At 36.4% G+C, this 22,509-nt stretch overlaps 1 protein-coding gene across 2 annotated transcripts in view; it reads right to left on the reverse strand.

The window, feature by feature from the left end:
• Positions 1 to 5,912: 5,912 nt before the first annotated feature.
• The window catches only part of ABLIM2 (actin binding LIM protein family member 2), a 225,631-nt gene continuing 209,034 nt past the window's right edge, over positions 5,913 to 22,509 (reverse strand). Inside the window, exon 21 of one of the 2 annotated variants that reach the window (XM_031942739.1) lies at positions 5,913 to 8,259. In XM_031942739.1, coding sequence (XP_031798599.1) covers positions 8,146 to 8,259 — 114 coding nt within the window. In that variant the 3' untranslated portion in view covers positions 5,913 to 8,145. The remainder of the gene's footprint in view (positions 8,260 to 22,509) is intronic. The other variant, XM_031942738.1, reaches the window with a different exon arrangement.

A 22,509-nucleotide genomic window follows, 5' to 3' on the forward strand; every position in this document is an offset into this window, starting at 1 on the left:
GTCAGGAATCTGTCAAGAATAGCTGTGATTAGAAGATATTTATTTTTACATCCATTAAAACATAATTAGGATATGAAACATTAAACAAAATATTCTTACTTAATGATATATGTGGTAGCCTTTAAGGATCATGGAGGAAGGGTAGAATTTAGCTTTCCTTTTCTTGTCTTAAAGATTTCAACACATAATTATATGCCCATCATCTGATTATATCTGACTTGGGTAATATTTCAGCAGCACTAAGCATTTCACAGTAGAGTGAATAACTAATACAAGATCTTCTTGTATGCAGGCCAGGCCCCAGCTAGCTCCTTTCCCACAACACTTTCTCCCTCAGGAAGTAGAACATGGCACTTGGTACAACCTTTTCCAGTTGCCTAAGGAGGAGCATTCACTCTTCTAGGAAACAGTAGCCCAACTCTGTACACATAATCAAACGCCCATTTGTTACGGGAATGCATCCACTATGAAGAAGCTTAGTGTAATTCATTCAAGTTTATTTCTTAGCTTTTCCATTCATTAGCCATATAGCAGCGAGAAAGTCATTTCTTGTTTCCAAGCTTCAGTTTCCTCATTGGTAAAAATGGGAAAAACAATTGCATGATCTTTCTTATAGGTTCTGTATGAAGATTAAATGAGATAATGGACAGCACAATGATTTGTAAATCTTAAACACAAAATATAAGCCATTACTAAAAAATAAATAAATAAAGACATTCAAGAAATACTTATTTATTATCTCTGCTAGAGACCTGTCTAGTCTATGCAAGGCACTAGGTCAGGTAAAAAACATTAAACGGGAAAGCCTGTCTTTAAGGAAGCTGTATTCTACAAGAAACACCTCATCAAAAAATGAGATCTGAAGGACAGTATTGACTCCCACTGGGGCAGTTAATTTATCCAATGGAGAAAGCACTGCACTCATCTTCCTGATTTCAAATCTACCCTCAGACATTTACAAGCTGTGTGATCCTGAGTAAATCACTAAACCCTGGTTTGCCTGAGTTTCCTTATCTATATATAACATAGTTAAGAAGGAAATGGCAAACCACTCCAGTATCTTTGCCGAGAAAATCCCAGATGAGGTCACAAAGAGTCAGACATGATCAAAGAAAACATTAGCGCCATTGACCCACATGATAGGGTCAGGGAGAAAAATGATTTAATGATGGAGAGTGCTGGTTTTTGCCTTGGTTTTTTTGTGCCTTGGTTTTCACATCTATAAAATTGGGAGAATATCACTTTTGCTCTGTGAGCAAAGAGCTTTGTAACCCTTGAAGTGTTGTAGAAATGTGAACCCTTGTCCCAGTGGCAGGGGAAGAAGGTGATTCTAAGAAGTAAAAGATTGAGATATAAGAAAGATGGAAGGGAGGAGAGATTAGTTCTAAGGAAGAAGGATCATTTCTGATTTAGGAAGAAGTAAGGGAAATTTCTTACAAATTAATTTTTGAGTTTCTTCTTCCAGAATTGGGAGGAATCAAGCAGTAGAGCCAGGAGGAAGAAGACTCCAGTTAATAAAAATAATTATAAATAATTATTGAGTTTTTTTGTTGTACTAACAGATTTGTAAAAGATTTCAATTATATTTTTATTTGAATTTTACAATAACCTTGTGTGGTAAGTAATAATAGCTATCAATTCATATAGCACTTTAAGGTTTGCTAAACTCTACAAATATTAGCCCATTTCATCCTCACAGCAACCCCATAAAGTGCTATTATTCCCATTTCACAGATGAGGAAACTGGAGCAGCAGAGTTAAGTGGGATCACCCAACTTATAAATGTCTGAGGCTGGATTTAAATTTAAAACTTCCTGATTACAAATCCAGTGTTCTATTCCCTGCATCACCTGATACTTCTAAATATGATATTTGCTATTATCATCCTCATTTTACTGATAAGGACATAGAAAGATTAAGTGGGTTATTTAGTATTATACAGTTAATCAAAGTTGGAGATGAGTTTTAATTTTGATTCTTCTCAACCAAGTCCATAATGCCATATTACCTTTCACGTATTTAGGTTGATATGAGAAAAGGAGGAGAGAAAGGAATTATCTCGCATCTTATGGAAGAATTAATAGGTCCTGAAAAACCTGAGTTCAAATTTGACCTCAGGCACTTACTAATTGTTAGAACCTGGACAAGTCTTATAACCGCTGTATGACTCAGTTTCCAGATACACAACATAGGGATAATGATAGCACTTCATAAAATGCAATAGCATTATGTAAATGCTAGTTGTTATTAAAAAGAGAATCATGTGAGAAAAGATTACCTAGGGATCAAATTATATAAAATCATCCTTTGCAACTTGCATTTATTAAGTGGGTAATGAGGAACCATTGAAGTTTTTTCAAGAAGGGGATGATAGATTCAGAGCTATATATCAAGGATGCTATAGGTAGTATCCTGGTGTCTTTAAAACAGCCTAAGAACATGTCAGGGCAATGATCTGAATGTATAAGTAACCCCAAAAGAAGAGGACAAATAGAGATGGGCTTTTACCTATCTAGGGGTAGGCAGGCAGAATCAGTCACTTGATGAGTGACAGAATTTTGGATGTCCTTGGGAAGACTTCTCCCTAAAATCTACCCAAACTGCCTCCCAGTGCCTGAGATTTCTCTAATGCCTTTCAGAGTTCTTTGACTGTTGGATCCTCCTAATAGACCAGGTAAGGTTCAGAAGGCATGAAGGACAGTCATCATGATCCTTCTCTGTTCTTTAATCCAAGATATCAGGCTCCCCAAGCATAGCATGGGCCACATGGATTCCACAAATACACATACACATATACACAAACATAAACACACATGAACACACAAATGGAGACCCAAACACACGAGAAAGTCACTTACATACCAAAACTCCCTAGAAATTCACTGCTTTCCCACCAAGAGGGGTCATCTGGTTCTCTTGCTTTCCCTATTTTCTGCACATAGAGCTCTGCAACAGCAGGAGAGCCATTGAATTTCAGAACTGGAAGGAAGCTCTGAAGTTACCTAATTCAATCCCTACTCAAATAAGAGAAAGGGCTCGGGTAAGATACCAGCTTGATGTACTCATTCTTTTTTTTTTTTTTTTCCTTTTTATCTCCTATTTCAGGTAGCCTCAGAATAAGAGAAAGACTAATGACCTCATTAGAGTTTTTGGGAGTGACTGCTTCCTTCCTGGCCCCACAGCTCCCTTACTTTTCCTCCCTGATTGAGATAACAGATTCAGTCTTTCATTCCACATTGAGAGCTAAGGTTTAAAATACAAATTGCCAGAGTGTGTGTAGGAAGGATTTAAAGTGATTTAAACTTATCACGATAACTTGAGAATGGCACAGATCTGTTTCTTGGCTAAAAACAGACGTTTTTCTAAGGAAACTGCAGGAGACTGGGTACCTGAGAAGATCAGACACTGTGGAAAGGAAAAACGAGGCCAGATATGGGTGGCTGGTTGTGCTGAAAACTAACCTGATTTCATCACTTTCCCCCAAAATAGCCCTTACTTGTAAGGTAATAGAAGGAAGAATTAGGTTAAAAGTCAAGAAACTAGGTTTGAATTCTAGCTCTGTTACTAACTCTATGGTCCAGAATTAGTGGAGACCCACCCCTCTCATTTTACAAATGAGGAAACTGAGGCTAGAGAGGCAACGTCCCTTGCCCAAAGTCACATAGATGGTAGGTTGGCAGAACTCAAGTTGTGCTTATTTTTGGAGGTGGAGGTAAGAAGAGAAATACAGAGCAAGTCATGAGCCAGCTGTGGCATCAAGAAGGAGCTTATATATCTGTCATAATTTTCATCTCACTCCTTGGACCTTAGTTTCTCCCATTAATAAAATGGAGGGAATAGGTTAGATGGCTTATAAGTTTCATTCTAGCTCTGGCATTTTATGTTCAAAGGCCCCTTTTATTTCTAATAGTCTATGATTCAACAAATTAGTTGGGTCAATAATAGATTATAGAGATGAATATGGAACCATAGGATTGTAGAGATGAAAATGACTTCAGAGACCATATAATCCAACTCTTACCTTATCTAGTTTTCTGTTCTGACTGTAGTTAGTGGCTGGTTATGTATGTATCCAGTCTGGCAGTTTAGAAGAGTCATAATACATGTGTCATATTTCTAAGATCTGTGAGGATAGGGCAGGACTCTTAATTTGCTTTGTATAGCTCTTCCTACTTCTATGCCCAGCATTAAGTGCTTCATCAAACACTAATTGATTTTTCTATGTCAAGATTTCCTACTGATTAACATACCTTAGGATTAACATTTGAAATTTGGGTTAGAATATGATGAGCGCCCAAATGCTCTGAGAAACCCTTTTGCATGTGCCGATGTGTTGGTATACATGCTTTCTGCCATATACTTCCCAATAACCTATTTACCATATTCTCACTTTTCTCAATTTTCACTCCCCCCCAAAATAGTTTTATATATTGCATTGATTTAACTGATTACAAGTAACTTTCCCCTAGAAGAATGCAAATTCTGTGATGATAGGGTCTGTTTTTTTTTTGTTTGTTTTGTTTTGTTTGTTTGTTTGTCTTTGAATCCCCATCATGTTAGCACATAATAAAAGTGGAGGTTAGGATCAAGAACTGGAACTGGAATTTCGTGAGGAAGCTGCCCGTTGGCATCTTCTATAGAATTTAGAGTCTTTAAAGAGTGTCCTAGTAATACTATTATGCTGTAAGAAATCGTGAAGGGGTCAGTTCCCGAGAAACTTTGGAAGACTTCTTTGAACTGATGCAGAGTGAACAGAGCCAGAAGGATAATTCATGTAGGAAAAATAATGTTGTAAAGTTAAACAACTTAGAAAGACTTGAGAACTTTGAACAACACAGTGACCAGAGGTACATGATAAAATAGGCTGCTTATCTCTTGGCAGGGAGATGATGAATTCAGAATACAGATTGAAATATTTATGTTTATACACATCGTGAATATAAAGATGTATCTATATGCATCATTTATTAATGTGAGAATTTGTTTTGCTTGACTATGCATGTTTCTAACAATGGCTTTGTTTTCTTATTTTCTCAGTGAAGGAAAAGAAATGGAAGGGACAGAAAAATTTTTGAAAATAAAAATTAACTTTGAAACAATTAAAAAAGAGAGAGAGGATTGGATTGGAGAAAGAGTTGGCTAGAACACGGGGCAGCTAAGTAATTTGCCCAGGGTCACAAAGCCAGTATGTGTTAGAGTTCAGACTTGACCTATTATTCTTGACATCATGACCAACCTATGTCATGCTGCCTTGCACACAGTAGTTTAATAAACATTTGGTGAACAAATACATATAAGTTTAAGTCTTGTTGCTGAAGGGCTCTCAGTATGGTATAATGAAAAGAACATTTGATTTGGAGTCAAGAGACCCCCAAGATTTGTGTCCATGATGTGAAATGGGCTAAGAATCAACTCCTGGAAGAGTCCATGAGACCATATGCATTCTGACACAGATGGAAACAGGGAAAAGGAAAGGTTAATTTTTTTTATTATCCATGGGATGTCAGGAAATTGGGAAGATTTTGAAGATGTGGCAGCCCAGCAAATTTGGCTAAGGTTTTCCCATCAGCATAGGAAAGTATTTTATAGAAATGCTTAAAAAAGTCTCTTGAATTTTATATTCAATACTAATGAAATAGTCATTAGAAGTTGTAAGACTTAGAACAGAATCGTAGAACATTAGAGTTGGAAGAACTCTTGGAATGTAGACTGAGAGTTGGAGGGGTCTTAGGATACAGAATGTTAAATTTGGAACAGCTATTAAAATATAGAATGTTAAAATTGGAAGAGACCTTAAAACATAAATTGTGAAAGTTGGAATGACATTTGGAATATAAAAATGACAGTTGGGAGGGGCCTTAGAATGTAGAATATTAGAACTGGAGGGTATCTTCAAATATAAAATGTTTAATTCAAAGGGGATCTTAAGAAATTTTTTCCCCAATCCTCTCATTTTACAGATGGAGAAACCGAGGTCTACAGGGAGGAGGTAACTTGTTCAAGTCTACCACACAGCTGATTGGCGACAAAAGTTATTGTTGGGTCTCCCCAAGTCTCTTGATTTGCAATCCCATTTCTTTGTCCACTATATTGTCTCTCATCCATAAATGGAAGCAGGAAAGTGCACAGACCATACCCAATAAGGCTGGCAAAACCTGGGAGACCATAATATAGAGGCAGCAGGAAAGGTAGCATTTGCTAACTTGATTTTCTGACTAGATTTTAAGCTCTGGACCTTGGATATATATGTTTATTGGATAGAACTGGTTAAACTAAATTGGCTTATGTTAGTTTGTATTCTTGACCAGTGGGTAAGCCAGACTCCTGCTCTTCCCATAGGAACCTCAACAGAGGGGCCATCCAATGAAGCAGACCCATACCTTTTTAAATTACACACATTTATATAACAACGCTTTTTACTTTGTTGAGCAAAAAATGACTTTATTTTCCCAGGTGTCTGTAGGATCAGGCAGAGCTTTGAGCTGAGGAAAAAAATAGCTCCTTTCTGACCACTCTGTTCTCACCAGCTAATTCAGACATAAAGTTGAACACCACAAGGCTCCATCCCTGGACATGTTGAATTAGTTTGAAGCAGTGCACATTGTGAGCAGTTACTTTAAGGAACTGCCAAAAGATCTAGAGTGAATTTAGACTAGGAACATAGACATTCTGAACAAGAAAAAATGCAGACCACAACAGAGAACTTGGAAAATATACTTTGGATAATGCATTTTTAGAATTACATAAAACTATCGATTTGCTGTATTTCCAACCCTCTCATCACCCTGGACTTTTTCCCATATGGCGTTAGCAATTTCATAGTCTTCATTGTATCAGGAACCTAACGCTCACATCCAACACCTATGAAGCATTTTAATAATTTTGCCTTGCAAAAGCTAAGTGTCCTATCTCCCCATTGTACACTGTGATTACGCAGGCATCCAGTTTGTCCAGGAACATGCAGGTATTCAGCCTTTTTTTTTTTTTTTTTTTTTGATTTGTCCACAGGGAGAGCTAGGCTTTCTAATATATATATTTATTTATTTGCTGAGCTCCTACAGTTCCAAGCTTTTGCTGTCAGAAGACTAAAGTATTTTTATAAGGCTCACAAGATGAAGCCAGAGAAGGAGAGGAAAAAGTGGTGTCTTAATAACACATATGTACAAATAGCATTCTTTTATAGGGGGATGCCATTCACATCACCTGGGGGAAGTGTAGAAAAATTATATATAATATATATGTATATTTATATATATTTATATAGGTATAGGTTAGCAACACTGCAATGACAGAAACTACGCAGCTATGAACCCAGTAGGTATAAGGCTTCAGGATTTGTGTTGAATGGGACATTTAAATTAAGCTCTATAGGTCATTTTGTTGTTTAGTATGCTATAACTGTCATGTGTCAATAGACTTTTTTTTTTAATAAAATAAAAACTCTTGTATAATTAAAGATACAATTGAGAGGTGTGTGTGTGTGTGTGTGTGTGTGTGTGTGTGTGACACTTTCAAACCATCATAGCTCAATGTCTCCAAATATAACTGATCCAAGATTTTCTGATAATTTTGGGGGGAATTCCTCCTTCCCCCTAAAAAGAAACTCTTCATGAATCTGTCTCTCTTCAGCCTAGAATCTTAATTAAAAATCCTATTTCCTTTGATGTTGGAAAGTTTGTCTGTCTTCCATTATCTAAGGTGGCACCCAAGGCTTCCTCATTCTTCTACCATTTTAAAACACTTTCTCAAAAGCCAACAAATGAGCTATCATTTCTCTCACCACAACTATGATTCACCCTTCCCTTATCCTCTCCCTCCACTTTAAAGAGCTCCTTCCTATTAAGTTATACAAAGGAAGGGGTGACTTAAGGCTATTTTCTTCCTTTCATTCTTTTTTTTCTCCTTTAACCAGCTGGGGAGAAGATTCAATGGCTAATCCCCAGCAGCCCCAGATTCCTGAATGACCTCTGTTCCAAAATCCTATGAGCTAAACTCTTCCTTTGATCACTCTCCCCAACATGAACACAAGGAAATAGGAGAATGGTGCAGCAGCAAGTGTGTATGATAGTTCTGGAACACTATTTTAGGTTGTGTTTTTTGTTTTGTTTTTGCTGAACAAGCACATTTTTCCCCCTCTGGGAGAGGTTAGAAAAGCAATGCCTTCTTCTTTAATTCGTTCCTTTTCCAAAGAGCCAGACGATCAAATTCTTCCGTGGTCATCCCAAAGACTTCCTGGAACTCTTCAGGGGACAAGTGTCTCTTCAAAAGAAAATGCAAAACAATATTAAAGTAACTTGCCAAAATGTGCTATTTTTCTCTAATGCATTCAGTTTAGTATTCATCTAGAGCCCACAAAAGTCAGCATATGCACTTTGCATAAGGTAACTTGACTGCAAGAGTGTTTTAGACATCTGACATCTATACACGATATACTGATATGGATTTCTCAAAACATTTTCTCATTTCTTTTCTACCAGTAATTTTTCTCTTAACTTGCTATGTGAATTTGAACAAATTATTTCACTTTATGGACAGCTACTTCATTTGTAAAATGGGGCATTGGTAGACTAGATGAGAGATTTTCATATTTTTGCAATGATAGAATACTTTATTTCAAACTTTCTTTTTTGATATTTTTTTAATTGCCTAATATCTATCCTAATACCTATCAATGTTGCAAAGTTATCAGTGGAAGTATATTACATCAATACACACATATACACATATACACATACACACAAATCAAACCATTAATTCAGATCATTTTTGCTCAGAATCTAATATTAGAGAAAGAGCATGGTACAGGGGGAAGTTCTTTAGATTTGGAATCAAAGGATCTGAATTCAAAGAACAAATCCCTTAATTATATTAGACCTCCATTTTTCATCTTTAATATGAAGGTATTGAACTGAATAATCTCTAGTAATTCTATGAATATTATAAACAATTTTTTTCTTTGCACAACACTTTGGATCATTTCAAGAAATCTTTTAGTAGCACAGTTTGATGAACTCAAGATGAGATCATTTCTCTTTCCAGCTTTTACATTCTATATTCTAAGGTTCCTTTCAATGCCATTCCAAATTAACAGATGAAAAAATTGAGATCCAGAGCATTAGAAGAATTGTCGTGTTTTAAAACTATAAGGAACTTGGACAGTCTTACTTGGCCAAGGCCATTCATTGTAAGTGGGGTAATCTGATCTTTATAGTCCATAAAAACCACCTATTAAAGTCAGAGATCCTGGACTAATCCGTGTCACAAAACTTAGGCATCGTGACTCTACAACTCATATTAGAATGTCTAATCAGGAATTCCCTATTGTTTAAAGAATATGAGAATAACTAAATCTTGGCTTGCAAGATGCACTGAAGCCACTTTATTATACACTGTACATTTTTCCTTCTTGAAAATGGAAAAATTTTCTCCCTAAATTTTAAAAGTTGGTTCAAAAACTAAGCTTCTTACTTACCCACCTATTCCCATTTTGTAGATAAGAAAACTGAAGCCCCCAAAGAACAAATGTAATAGAAAGAATGATAGAATCAGAAAATGTGGGTTTGAGTTCTTGAGTACCACTAACTTTATGATCTTAGATTAACCTCTTTATTTCTAACAAAATTGAGCTCTTCACCTGTAAAATATGCCTGAATCAAAGTTGTGATTGCTTACCACATAGCACCATTTTAAGAATTAAATGAGATAAAGGTGCTATTTAAGCAAAAAAATTATTATATGCTTTCAGCTTTATGAATAATGACTAAATTTCATTTTATGGGCTTTGGGTTTCCATGTTTCATGGTTAGCTCCATTTAGTGTGCAATAAAGTGTAAAAAATATTGGGCTTTGAAGATGGAATGAGTGAGGAGTGGGGAACAGAAAGAGAGACAGAGACAGATAGAAACAGAGACATAGAGACAGAGTAAGAGAAGAAACAGAAACGGACAGAAAGGAAGAGAGTTACAGAGAGAGATACACACAAGAGAGACAGAGAGAAGACAAGAGAAGAGAAAAGAGAGACAGAGAATAAAACAGACAATTATAGAGAGATAGAGAAACACAGAGAAACAAAAATAGAGAGAGACTGAGACAGACAAGAATCAAAAAGACAGAAACAGAGAGAGACAAACACAGACATAAAGACAGAGAGAAAAAGACAGAGACAGAATGACAGAGATGGAGAAACAGAAACAGAGACAGAGAATTTTAAAATCATTATAGCTCAGAAATAGGTGGTCAGAAGGAGATCATTATATACTTCAACAACAATACTGTGTGATGATCAATTCTGATGGATGTGGCCTACTTCAACAATGAGATGAACCAAATCAGTTCCAATAGAGCAGTAATGAACTGAACCAGCTACACTCAGCGAAAGAATCTGGGATATGACTATGAACCATTACATTGAATTCCTAATCCCTATATTTTTGCCCGCCTACATTTTTGATTTCCTTCACGGGCTAATTGTACCCTATTTCAAAGTCCGATTCTTTTTGTACAGCAAAATAACTGTATGGACATGTATATGTATTTTATATTTAACATATACTTTAATATATTTAACATGTATTGATCAACCTGCCATCTGGGGGAGAGGGTGGGGGAATGAGGGGAAAAGTTGAAACAAAAGATTTTGCAATTGTCACTACTGAAAAATTACCCATGCATATGTCTTGTAAATAAAAAGCTATAATAATAATAAAAAGAATGAAGGACCTAAAAAAAAAAAAGAATAGGTGGTCAGAGACTTTCTGTCAATTTAAGGGTGATTAATTAAGTCTTGGGTTCAAATTTTAGATTGGTAACCAATCTGAGTCAATTCATTTAATCTCTTTGGGCCCCATTTGCTCATGTGCAAACTGGGAATAATCAAATGCTCAGTACTTTTTTACTACCTAAGGCTGTTGCAAGGACTTATAAATGAAACAATTGTACTATGAAGTGCAAGGTCATATTATAGACTCAGACCTCTAAAACTGCAGGGATTTAGAAGCCATTTAATCCAATTCCCTTATTTTATAGTTTAAGCCAAGGCCCAGGGAAGTAAAGTGTTTTGCTCTATATCACACAGTTAATAAATACCAGGGGTAGGATTTGAATCCCCGTCCCCTGTTTCCTGAGCCCAGACTCTTCCACTATTCCACATTGCCTTATCATTAGCTTTATTGAAGGCTTTCCAATGTCAGTGGTCTTGCCAGTTTAGGGGAAGCTCCAGTCTCAGGGAGATTTTCTGTGCTCAGTAAAAGACAAGGAATACAAACTGATTTCCTTTCACTAAAAGTTACAGCCCTCTATAACCATTTAATAATTTTCTTTTCTCAATCTCCTATGTCTCAAAAAGACAAACCAAAAGACATTATGACCTTTTCCTAAGATATGTGCTATGTACTTATTAAGCAGCCTTGGGGGTTGGCAGGAGAAAGGTATTTAATCTCAAACTCATATTAGGTATTTGTAAACCAGTCCTACAAAAAGCCCACTCAGAAATGAATGGCCCTGCTCTCTATTAATTAATAAATCCTCCTCTCATGTAGGGGGTTTGCTTTGTTTTGTTGGGGGGGGGGTGTTTTTGTTTGTTTTTTGGTAGTTCAATAGTTAGAAAGGCACTCAAGCTTCTGGTATAGATTTCCAATGATCATTTAGTAGGGGTCCCATTTATCTTCTTCAGAAAGCCTGCTTTCCACTTGGAACCTAACACAGATGTCTTCAAAATGAAAAGAAAACTCGGGACGACTCAACATGTTATTCTTGATGATTTTTTTTCCTGAGGCAGTTGGGGTTAAGTGACTTGTCCAGTGTCACATAGCTAGGAAGTGTTAAGTGTCTGAGATCACATTTGAACTCGGGTCCTTCTGATTTCAGGGCTGGTGTTTTATCCACTGCACCAACTAGCTGCCCCTCAACATATAATTCAAAAGGAGAGAAGAAGGAGGAAGAGGAGGAGAAAGAGAAGAACAAGAAGAACAAGAAGAGAAGGAAGAGAAGAAGGAAGAGGAGAGAAGAAAAGGAAGAGGAAGAAGAGGTGGAGAAGGAAGAGGAGGAAGAGAAGAATGTTGTGTTTTGTTCAATTATTTTCAGTCCTGTTTGATTCTTCCTGATCCCATTTGGAGTTTAATTAGCAGTGGTTTGCCATTTCTTTTTCCAGCTCATTTTACAGATGAGGAAACTGAGGCAAAGGTGGGGAGTGCTCCCACTGTCCCACAGCTAGTAAATTTCTGAAACTGGATTTGACTCAAGATCTTCCTGACTCCAGGACTGGCCCTCAACTTACTACTCCACAGTTGATGAAAGCAATATCATTAAAAATGAGACCAGACAAAATGTAGGAAAGTTTGTTTGGCTCTGAACACAGTGGAATGCACAGAACAGATACTTGGGAAATCATATAAAGAGTAATAATTTGTTGAATGAATGAGTGAATTGATATCATTGCAATGTCTGCTCTCAGGATGAATGAAGTGGTTTCTCTCAACAATGTTGTATTTGTTGTTTTTTCCTTCTAACCCACATTCTTCTGGTCTTATCTATTTGATCTATGGGAATGTTAACAGAAAAGTATGCCCAGAATAACGGTTCTGCTCTCCTGGATGTTGCTCTGAGTCTATCTGGGACTAGAATAATTTATCAACATAAGTTGTGTTTGTGTGTGTGTGTGTGTGTGTGTGTGTGTGTGTGTATAAGAGAGAGAAGGGGGAGGTAAGTTTTCTTTCTTTTCTTTTTTCTTTTTTTTCCCCTCTTTTCCTATTCTCTTCTTCAATCCCTCACTTTCTCCCTCCTCTTCCTTCCTTCCTCCCTCTCTCCCTTTTTTCTTTCTTTCCCTTCCTTCCTTTCTTCTTTCCTTTCTTCCTCCTTCCTTCTTTTCTTCTTTCTCTCCTTTCTTTTTTTTCTTTCTTTCATCTTTCTGTCTTTCCTTCTCTTCCCCCACTCTTCTCTCTCAGTAGAGTTATTTCTTCCATTAGGTCAAGGGAATGCTATTGATAAAAATTACCTAGATTATAATACAGCATTTACTCTAAATTCCCATGTTATCTATATAGGTAAGGAAGGGAGAGATAGGCTAGGCAATATTAGAGATGGGCAAGTCTCAAACTGGTTGAATGGGTGGACCCAATGACAGATAATAATATTAGCATGGGAGAAAGTCTCTAAAGGCATAGCATAGATTTCTATTCTTGATCCTCTGCTACTTAACTTTTTAAAAAGTTATTTTGGTAAAGGCATAAATGACAAGAAATTGAGAGGGACATCTAACACATAGGAAAATAATAGCTAGTAATAGCTAACATTCATATAATACTTAATTATGTGCTAAGGCACTATTGCTAAGCACTTTACAACGATCTCATTTGATCCTCATAACAACCCTAGAAAGTAGTTGCTATTATCTTCATTTTACCTATGAGTAAACTCAAGCAAACAAATGTTAAATAACTGGCTCAATGTCATCACACAGCTAGTGTCTGAGGTCAAATTTGAACTCAGGACTTCCTGACTCCAGGTCTAGCACTCTATCCATTGATACTACCTGACTACATAGCAAGATCTAGAAATGTTTCAACAGGGTGGAATGGTGGGCAGAAACTAATAAGAAAATTGAACCCTTTATAAGAAAGAAATCACAGGGAAGTGACGGAAAAGATCATCATATAAATGTATGAAGAGAAAAAAATTATGAACTGGTAATGTAGGAAGAGGGAGGACTAACTGTTGAATAATCCACATAAACCATAGCCGCACTGTGTCAAAGGAAGAAAAAGAGACTGCCCAGCAGCCGAAAACCCATGGGAGGCCAATGATGAGTCCCAAAGAATGAACAGTTATGATGTTGGAAAGGTTATGATTTGCATCTTTGGAGAACCCACATAGATGAGATCCATATATTTGTATAAATACTTTAAAAATTGGAATAAAGAGTGTTTCAATGCAAGAATGGGGAGACATAGCTAGATTATTTATTCTTGTGAAAAGAATCGGGAGGTTTTTCTTAATCAGCTTCAAATTCAATATTTATTAATAGTATAATACAGCATCAGGGTAACCACTTATTAGACATGCACTTGACAGGGAGACTCACATTAGACTACATGTTTTCTGAGATCCCTTCCAACTGAGATTTTATAAATGAATGGTTGACCAACTAATATAATATGTTGGGCACTGGATTTCAAGTGATGGGATTGAAGATTTGTGAAGTTCCTTACAGATCAACTTGGTTAAATCTACCCTTTCACAGATGAGGAAAATCAAACTTTCTAAAGTTTTGATTATTTGCTCAAGGTCAGATAGCTGATAAGGAGCAGTGCCAGGATTCCAACACTTGGATTCTAAATCAAAGGTTCTAACAACTGCAAAATCCTGACTTCTGGCCCCTTCCAGGCCCCTTCCTGGCCCCTTAGGAGACCTGGATGTGCCATTAATTAATGCTGTGATCCTGGGCAAATCCTGTCAGTTTTCCCAACCAGAGGATGGGATTTTTATCAGATATTTCTACTCATTAGTTGCACTCCCTGGGTTGGAAAGTTTGATTTGGATAGCTGGGTGATTTCCTTAGTATACAGACAATACAGTGAGGAATTTCTGCAATGTGAGGAACTTTCCAATGCAGAATAACAATTTCTCTGATTTTGTTTTAAAGATTTGCCTGAGCCACTGGGAATAAGTGACTTACTCAGGGTTACACAGTGATCACAAGTGGGAGCTGAACTGAGATTCTGCTAATTTCCCTGTTCTTGCTCTACTTACTTTGAGTATCAAATGACATAAAGTAAATTTGTAACTATAAAGGGCTGTATCAATGTCAGATGTCATTGTTTATTTTATTAAGAAAGTAAACACTAATAACCAATAATAATAGGGGCAGCTAGGTAGCATGTGGAGAGAATGCTAGGTCTGGAATCAGGAAGACTCATCTGCTTTGGCTCAAAAATAGTTTCTGACACTAGCAGTGTAATGCTGGGCAAGTCACTTCACTTTGCCTCAGTTTCTTCATGTGTAAAATGAGTCAGAGAAAAAAATGGCAAACCAGTTGAGGATCTTTGCCAAGAAAATGGAGTTATCACGAGTTGGACATGACTAAAAAATGCCTGAACTACAACAAACTTCCCTGGGTTGTTATGAGGACCAAATGAAATAATAATTATAAAATACTTAGCACATAATGATACATATATATAGTGTATGTGTGTGAGGAGACTAAGGAAAAGAGTGATTAAGTGACTTGCTTAGTCAGATAGTTAGGAAGTATCTCGATAAATTCAGGTCCAGGGAATAGCAGGAGAGAAAGAAGCATCAAAAGTTCTGGTATTTTCCCCTGCCAATCTTTACTAGACCTAAGCAAAAACTCATGAGAAAAAGATGAGAAAAAGAAGGAAATGTCTGCAGATCCCTCAGAAATTCCAGTGTAGCCCCTGGGAATGATTCCATCACATCCTAGAGAAGTCCAGTCCACCCTGGCTTAGAAGAAGCCAACCAGTCTCTCTCTGCAAGGAGGCAGGATCAAGGAAAGAAAGGACAAGTTAGCAAGCTCTACTTTTCCCTCCTTGGGTCTGCTGGTGTATGCTGGGTTTCAGATCTCCCAGTGTGACTCACTCTCAACCCTAAATCCCACTCTTGAAACCTCCCTACAAGCTTCTCCTGCCAGTTCTGCAGAAAAGACAGAAAAACAAAGGTGGTGCTGAGAAGGTGCAACATTCTGAAACATTTTCTTTTGTTTAGGTGGTTAGTTGTAAGACTGGAAGGAAGATGTAATGGGAATTGGGGGCATGTGGGTTTTTAATTCTAGTTCTGCTGCTGAAAGGAAGGCCATCTCCTTTTATCTCCTTGGTAAAATGAAAGGACTGGATTAAATGACTTCTCAGATCTTTTTCCACCACTTAGTCTTAAGATCCTATTATCAATCAATCAGTCAACATACATTTCTTAAGTACTTATTATGTGATACATGGGGATAAAAATAGATCAAAGGGTCAAAATCCTTTTCGAGGAGTTTACATTTTAATCTCTCTAATTGCTCACATTCTTTGCTCTAAAGTTCTTTCTATCTTGGATAGTGTACTATGTTCTAAACTATAGTGTATCAGTATATGGTATACTAAGAATAAAATACATAGCATGTATATCTATCTTGTATATAAAATACATGATATACATATCATATACAATGTATAAAGTATATAGTAAAGTATATGTATAGTATACTGGTATAAAGTACATAATACATATATATATATATCTATATCATATACTATGTATAAAGTAGTTACAGATATGTATAAAATACTGTATATAAAATATATAATATATATATCATATACTATATATAAAGTATATGGTGAAGGATATGTATAGTATTATTGTGTATAAAGTACATAATACATATATATATCATATACTATGTATAAAGTATGTTGTGAAGTATATGTATAATATACCGTGTATAAAGCATATGGTATATATATATTATAGACTATATATAAAATATATAGTGGGATTTATGTATACTATGTGTTTATCATACTGTATATAAAGCATAGTAGATATATTATATACTATGTATAATGTATATAGTAAACATATTTATATACTTTATACATAGAATATGATACATATAAATATCATATTCTATGTATAAAGTATATAGTAAAATATATGTATATCATATTGTATATAACAGTATATAATTAGTATAAGGTATATAATGAATATATAGTATATGTATGTATACAATTTATAGAATAGTATACATATAAACTATGCATAAATTATGTAGTATATTATGTTCTAAAGTCAAATACTGGTATTTTAGTCATTTTTTTAGTAATAGACTCTGTGACCCCATTCTGAAGTTTTCCTGGCAGAGATACTGGAGTGGTTCACCATTTCCTTCTCTCATTTTATAGATGAGGAACTGAAACAAACAAGGTTAAGCAACTTTTCTGGGGTCACACAGCTATCAAGTATCTGAGGCTAGATATGAACTCAGGAGGATGACTCTTCCTAATTCCAGGCTCTGCATTCTATCTACTACTAATAATAGCATCTATATAGCCCTTTAAAGTTTCCAAAGAGTTTTGCAAACAATCTCATTTATTCTAACAACCTTGAGAAGTTGGTGGTGTTATTATTGTTCCTGTTTTACAGGTAAGGTAACTGAGGCAGACAGACTTGGTGAGGGTCATATATGTTCACATCTTTCTGATTCCACATCAGCATTCTATCCATTGTCCCACCTAGCTGCCTCAGACAGCTGCCTTATCTAAGGCAAGAGTTCTTAACATGGGACCCACAGTCCATGGATAGGTTTCAAAGCATTTTATGAACTTGAAGACGAAAAAATTACATCTTTATTCCAATACATTTTTTTTTTGCAATCTTATGAATTTTATTTTATGCATTTGAGATTATTCCAAGAAAGGATTCATACACTTCACCAGACTGCCAAAAAGATACATGATCAAAAAAGGGAAGATGGGAAGAACTCCTAGACTATGGTGTCTCCAAGCGCTGATGTCAAGGCTTATCCCACACTTTGGAGGAAAAAATGGTGGATAAAGAATGCACATTGCACAGATTTAATTTATTATAAATCTCACGAATGCCTTCCATCTGTCTGCCACCCATCCATCCATCTATCTATCTGTCTATCATAATACCTACCTATATATCATAGATAAGTATGAAAAGATGCTATAGATGAACAATGAGACTGATCCAGAATAGAATAGGAAAGAATGACTGGAGTTGCACCTGGGCAGTTGCATATTCAATTCAAAAGTAATACAATGCAACCAATGGCAGACTTCCAATGAAGAAAGACATGGAATGCAATCCTGTCTGATACTTATTAACTATGAGTATGGGAATTATTTGATTTCTTAGAATGTTGGTTTCCTTATTTGTAACTGCAAAAAAAAAAAAAAAAAAAAAAAAAGCCAAAAAAACCTCAAGTCCATGTGAAGGAAGCTATGTGGGCCTTGGGAAAAGAGAAGTAATGGTGGTGGAATTAAAATCGTTCTCTTCCTTTTTTAAACAAATTGTTATGTCTTGGGTAGGGACTTATGAGCTACAGTTTAAAAGAATTAAAGAGGAAATAGCTAAAAGTTGTGTGTTGTAATCTGAGGAGAAATTATTTCTTCACGGAAAAGAGTGATCTTTGTGGTCAAAGAAATGAAATTACCACAGTCTCTTAATCTGTATTTTATCAATACAGGATAAGTCCACAGATTCTATCTGGAGGGAGGCCTCCTCTATCAACTCCATCTAGGTATTCTGGCAGGATTCGCTAGAGACCTACTGTCCCACCAGATGTTCTAATGGGATTAACTAAAGGAAAAAAACATCTCTGTTGGAACAAACCTGAGACCCCGTGGTTAACATGTTCTAAAGATTAAAACATTTCCCCCCAAATCACTCAATATCCTGTTCCTCTTTCATCTCCCACATAAGGAGAGTGTTGGAGCACCCACAGCTCCTTTGTCACCAATAATTTCCCTCCAAAGCTATGTAAAATCCTTTATCTCCCTTTGTTCCTTGTAGCTTCATCCTAGAAACTGCATATCTGTTGAAGATAATTAAACTTTTTTATCTTTTAAGATGCTTATTGATTTACTGGCCTTTAGTCTAGTAGGCCAAGAGGAGAACAGGCCCTCTGATTTGAGGAATTCCTTAACAGCATTGATCTACAGAGTTACTTCACTGGAGCTCATTCTGCAAATTTGTGAATGCCAAATTGAGGAGGTGGGGACAGGGGGACTACTACAGTGTGGGGACACACAATTCTATCAGAAAGAACTTCACTCTTGTAAAGGGATAAAATGGTGCAGTCATTGCATTTAACTTGGGAGAACTAGGTGGTCCAATGGATAGAACACCTGGGTCTGGAGTCAGCCAGATTCATCTTCCTGAGTTCAAATCTGACTTCAGACACTTATTAGCTATGTAACTCTGGGCAAATCATTTAACCCTGTTTGCCTCATCTGTAAAATAAGCTGGACGAGGAAATGGCAAACTACAGAAAATCCAAAATATAAGAGTCATCACAACACAGATGATCCTGAGTTGTGGAAAATCAAATAATCAAAAGAATCTTCATGGAGATGATAGGATTTTAACTGGGATTTGATAGCAGAAAAGGATTTTCATAGGCAGAGATGAGAAATGAAAGAAATGTAAAGCTCAGGAGACAGGATGCATGAATGCAGAAAAAAGAGAGTGGGTGGGATGGGATCTAGGAACAGCTAATGGTAAAGTTTGGTTGGAATTGGGTGTGCAAAGAATAATGTGCGAGAAAAACTGAAAGCTGGGCTACATACAATTTTTGAAGGACCTTAAATGCCAGCCTGAGGAATCTTCATTATATCCTATAGACCAGAGGTCTCAAACACAATAGTATTATGTTTTGAATGCTGTGTGCAACCCTCAGGAATCCTTATGTACAGGTCAATGGTCTTTATTTCTAAGTAAGCTTGGGGCTGCTGTTCTAGGTGATGCAGTCACTGAAGATATCTGAATAGGAAAATCTCATTCACACGGTCAGGTCTGTGAATTAGAACACTTATTCTGGCAACTGCATAAAGTCAAGTCAACAAGCTAATTTACTGGGCATCTTCTGTGCGTCAAACATTGGACAGATTTATATTGTGGATTGGAGAGGAAGGTTAGAAGAAAGAGGGTGAGGGGAAAAGGGGAAGGACTAGTTAGGAAGTGATTGCTGATGTCCAGGACAGAAAAGCTGAGGGAAATGAAAATATGAGCATATCATCCATTTGTAAAGATATTTTAGAGGTATATTCCCTAAACTTGGCAACTGATTAGAAGGGAAGGGGTCTGGTGAGGAGGAGTAAAGAGTCTAAAATGACCATGAAGTTCCTGACCTGGAGATCCAGGAGGGAATTAGTTTCAATGCTAAGATTAGAGATATTTTAGAGGAAATAAGTTGAAGTTTTGGATGAGTCATTTTGAAATTTGGGGGGACACTCAGATAAAAATATCCAAAAGTAGGAAGTAGTGGGAAATAGTAACCTAAAACTCAGGAGAGAGATTGTGAGATAGAGGGCAACAATATCAACAGCAATAAAAATAATGATGATTTTTGCAAAGTGCTTTACATACATTATCCCATTTCATTCTCATAATTATTGTTCAGTCATGTCTGACTCTTCATGACCCTATTTTGAGTTTTCTCAGTAAAGATATTGGAGTGGTTTGCCATTTTCTTCTCCTGGAGAAGATGGAGTCTTCTCCGGCTCGTTTTAAGATGAGGAAACTGAGGCAAAAAGGATTAGGTGATTTACCCAGGGTCACAAACATAATTGTGATTTGAACTTATGAAGTTCCTGACTTCAGATCTGGTGCTCTACCCACAATTATCTTTCTAGCTGGCCTTCATCTTCACAACTCCCCAGCAAAAAAGATGCTATATTGGTATTCTCATTTTATGGTCTGAGGAAACTGAGAAAGTGAGAGTTTAAAAGAGTCTGGTCTAGGGTCCCTTAGCTAATAAGTGTCTGAAGCAGGATTTGAACACAAGCTTTCTTAACTCCAAGTCTAGTATTCTACAAACTTTGCTGCATGCAGAGATGTTATCTGAATCCATTAGACAGGATAAGATCAGTGTCAGAAGGTATAAAAGAGAGAAGAGATCAAGGAAAGCAAAGTTCCTCTTCAGGAAGAAGGGATGACCCAACAATGCACTTTTGAAACCTCTTTCCTTTACTTTAAGCTCAGAATAACTCTTACTACTGTTACCACCACTACCACTATCACCACCACCTCCTCCTCCTCTTGTCATTCTTCTTTTTCTTTCTTCTCCTTCCTCCTCCTTTTCCTCTTTCTCCTGCCTTTTTTTTTTAAGTCTCAATTACGCCTTGGCCATAAAAAATGGCTAAAAAATGTTCTGAGAGAGTGGGGTGGATCAGAGTAATACCATATTTTCCACATTAGATCCCAGCTTTACAGGAACAGTGGCAGATAAACATCATAAACATAATCACAAGGCCAGGTCATTTCCTGGCAGGGCACTGATGCAAATAATTCTGATAAAGAGTTTTGGGTATTAAACCTAGGAAAAGGTAGGGGAATTAAGTCAGGTGTAAACTATGTTTTGAAGATCTAGGGGAATCTGTTTCAAAGAAGATTGTATGTCACAAGGAAACCAAAACAGTATGTTGAAAACTTGACACTCTTGCCCATGCAAGTCAGAGAATCATAAGCTTTTCAGAAAACAAAACAAAATAAAACATGCAGAAGTGACTGGATTTTTTAAAAGAGAGTAGCAAATGCTTTAGATGTTTTAAAGAAAGGTCATTATCCCTCTTATTTTTGCAAAAAGAATGAGATCCTTCTCTTTCTCTCTGTCTCTCCTGTCAACAACAAAAGTTCCAATTCTGATTTAGACTGTGAATCTGGGGCCTTGGATTCCTTATCTGTAAAATAAGACAAAAGGTATCTGTCCTTCCTGTTTGACAAGAAGCAACAAACAGAATACTAAGAAAACAATAGAGCTAACCCAAAATTGTCATTACCAGAAATTAGTCACATTTGTACCTGAATGAGAATATTCTTTGTAGCTTTGTCCAATAGGCTCAACTGACCTTAGAGCTTTCTGATGAAGGGAATCCCCTTCCTCCTTAGGCATTCTGTTCTTCCTTTTGACCACTTTATTTATTAAGTAGTATTTTCTATATGTGGAGCCTAATTTACCTATTTGTAATTTCCACTGATACTTCTTACGTTTACTCTTCAAGGAGAAGATCAACAACCATAATCCTTCTTTCTCACAGTCATTCAAATACTGAAAGAGAACTATCCTGTTTAACAATGTCTTCTCTTCTCTAAACTTCAGTTTAGAACCTTCAGTTCCTTTCACCTATCTGCCCATACCAAGAACTTGAATTTTTCACTATCTGATGGCAGGTTCTCTGGATACTCTCTAGTTTGTCAATAATCTTTGTAAAATATGGTACCTGTTTAATACCAGATTCACAAAGAAAATTCTAATCCTGAAAGCATTTTTCCCCTTGAGGCAAATGGGGTTAAATGACTTGCCCACGGTCACACTAGGAAGTATTAGGTGTCTGAGATCACATTTGAACTCAGATCCTCCTGAATTCAGGACTGGTACTCTATCCGTTGGGCTACCTTGTTGCTCCATTGAAAGCATAAAAAAAAAAAATAAAAATAAAAACAACTGTTTCAAACTGATATATAAAGAAGTGTCTAACACTGTCTCCTGAACTAGGTTAAATTGTAACTGAAAAATACTGACCAAAATAAATAACAATGCCATAGAACATAGATGTTAGGAAAGGAGGGAGGGAGAAAGGGAAGAAAGGAGGGAGAGAGAAGGGAACAAAGGAAAGAAGGAAGGAAATAACCACTTTTTAAGTATCTATTATGTGTTAGCAACTGTGCTAAAGTACTTTTATAAATATTATTTTATTTGATCCTAACAACCCCTTGATGTAGATGCTGTTGGCATTCCTCATTTTATAGTTGAAACTGAAACCA

Source organism: Sarcophilus harrisii, chromosome 6 (assembly GCF_902635505.1).
Source record: "Sarcophilus harrisii chromosome 6, mSarHar1.11, whole genome shotgun sequence".
NCBI classification, from domain to species: Eukaryota; Metazoa; Chordata; class Mammalia; order Dasyuromorphia; family Dasyuridae; genus Sarcophilus; species Sarcophilus harrisii.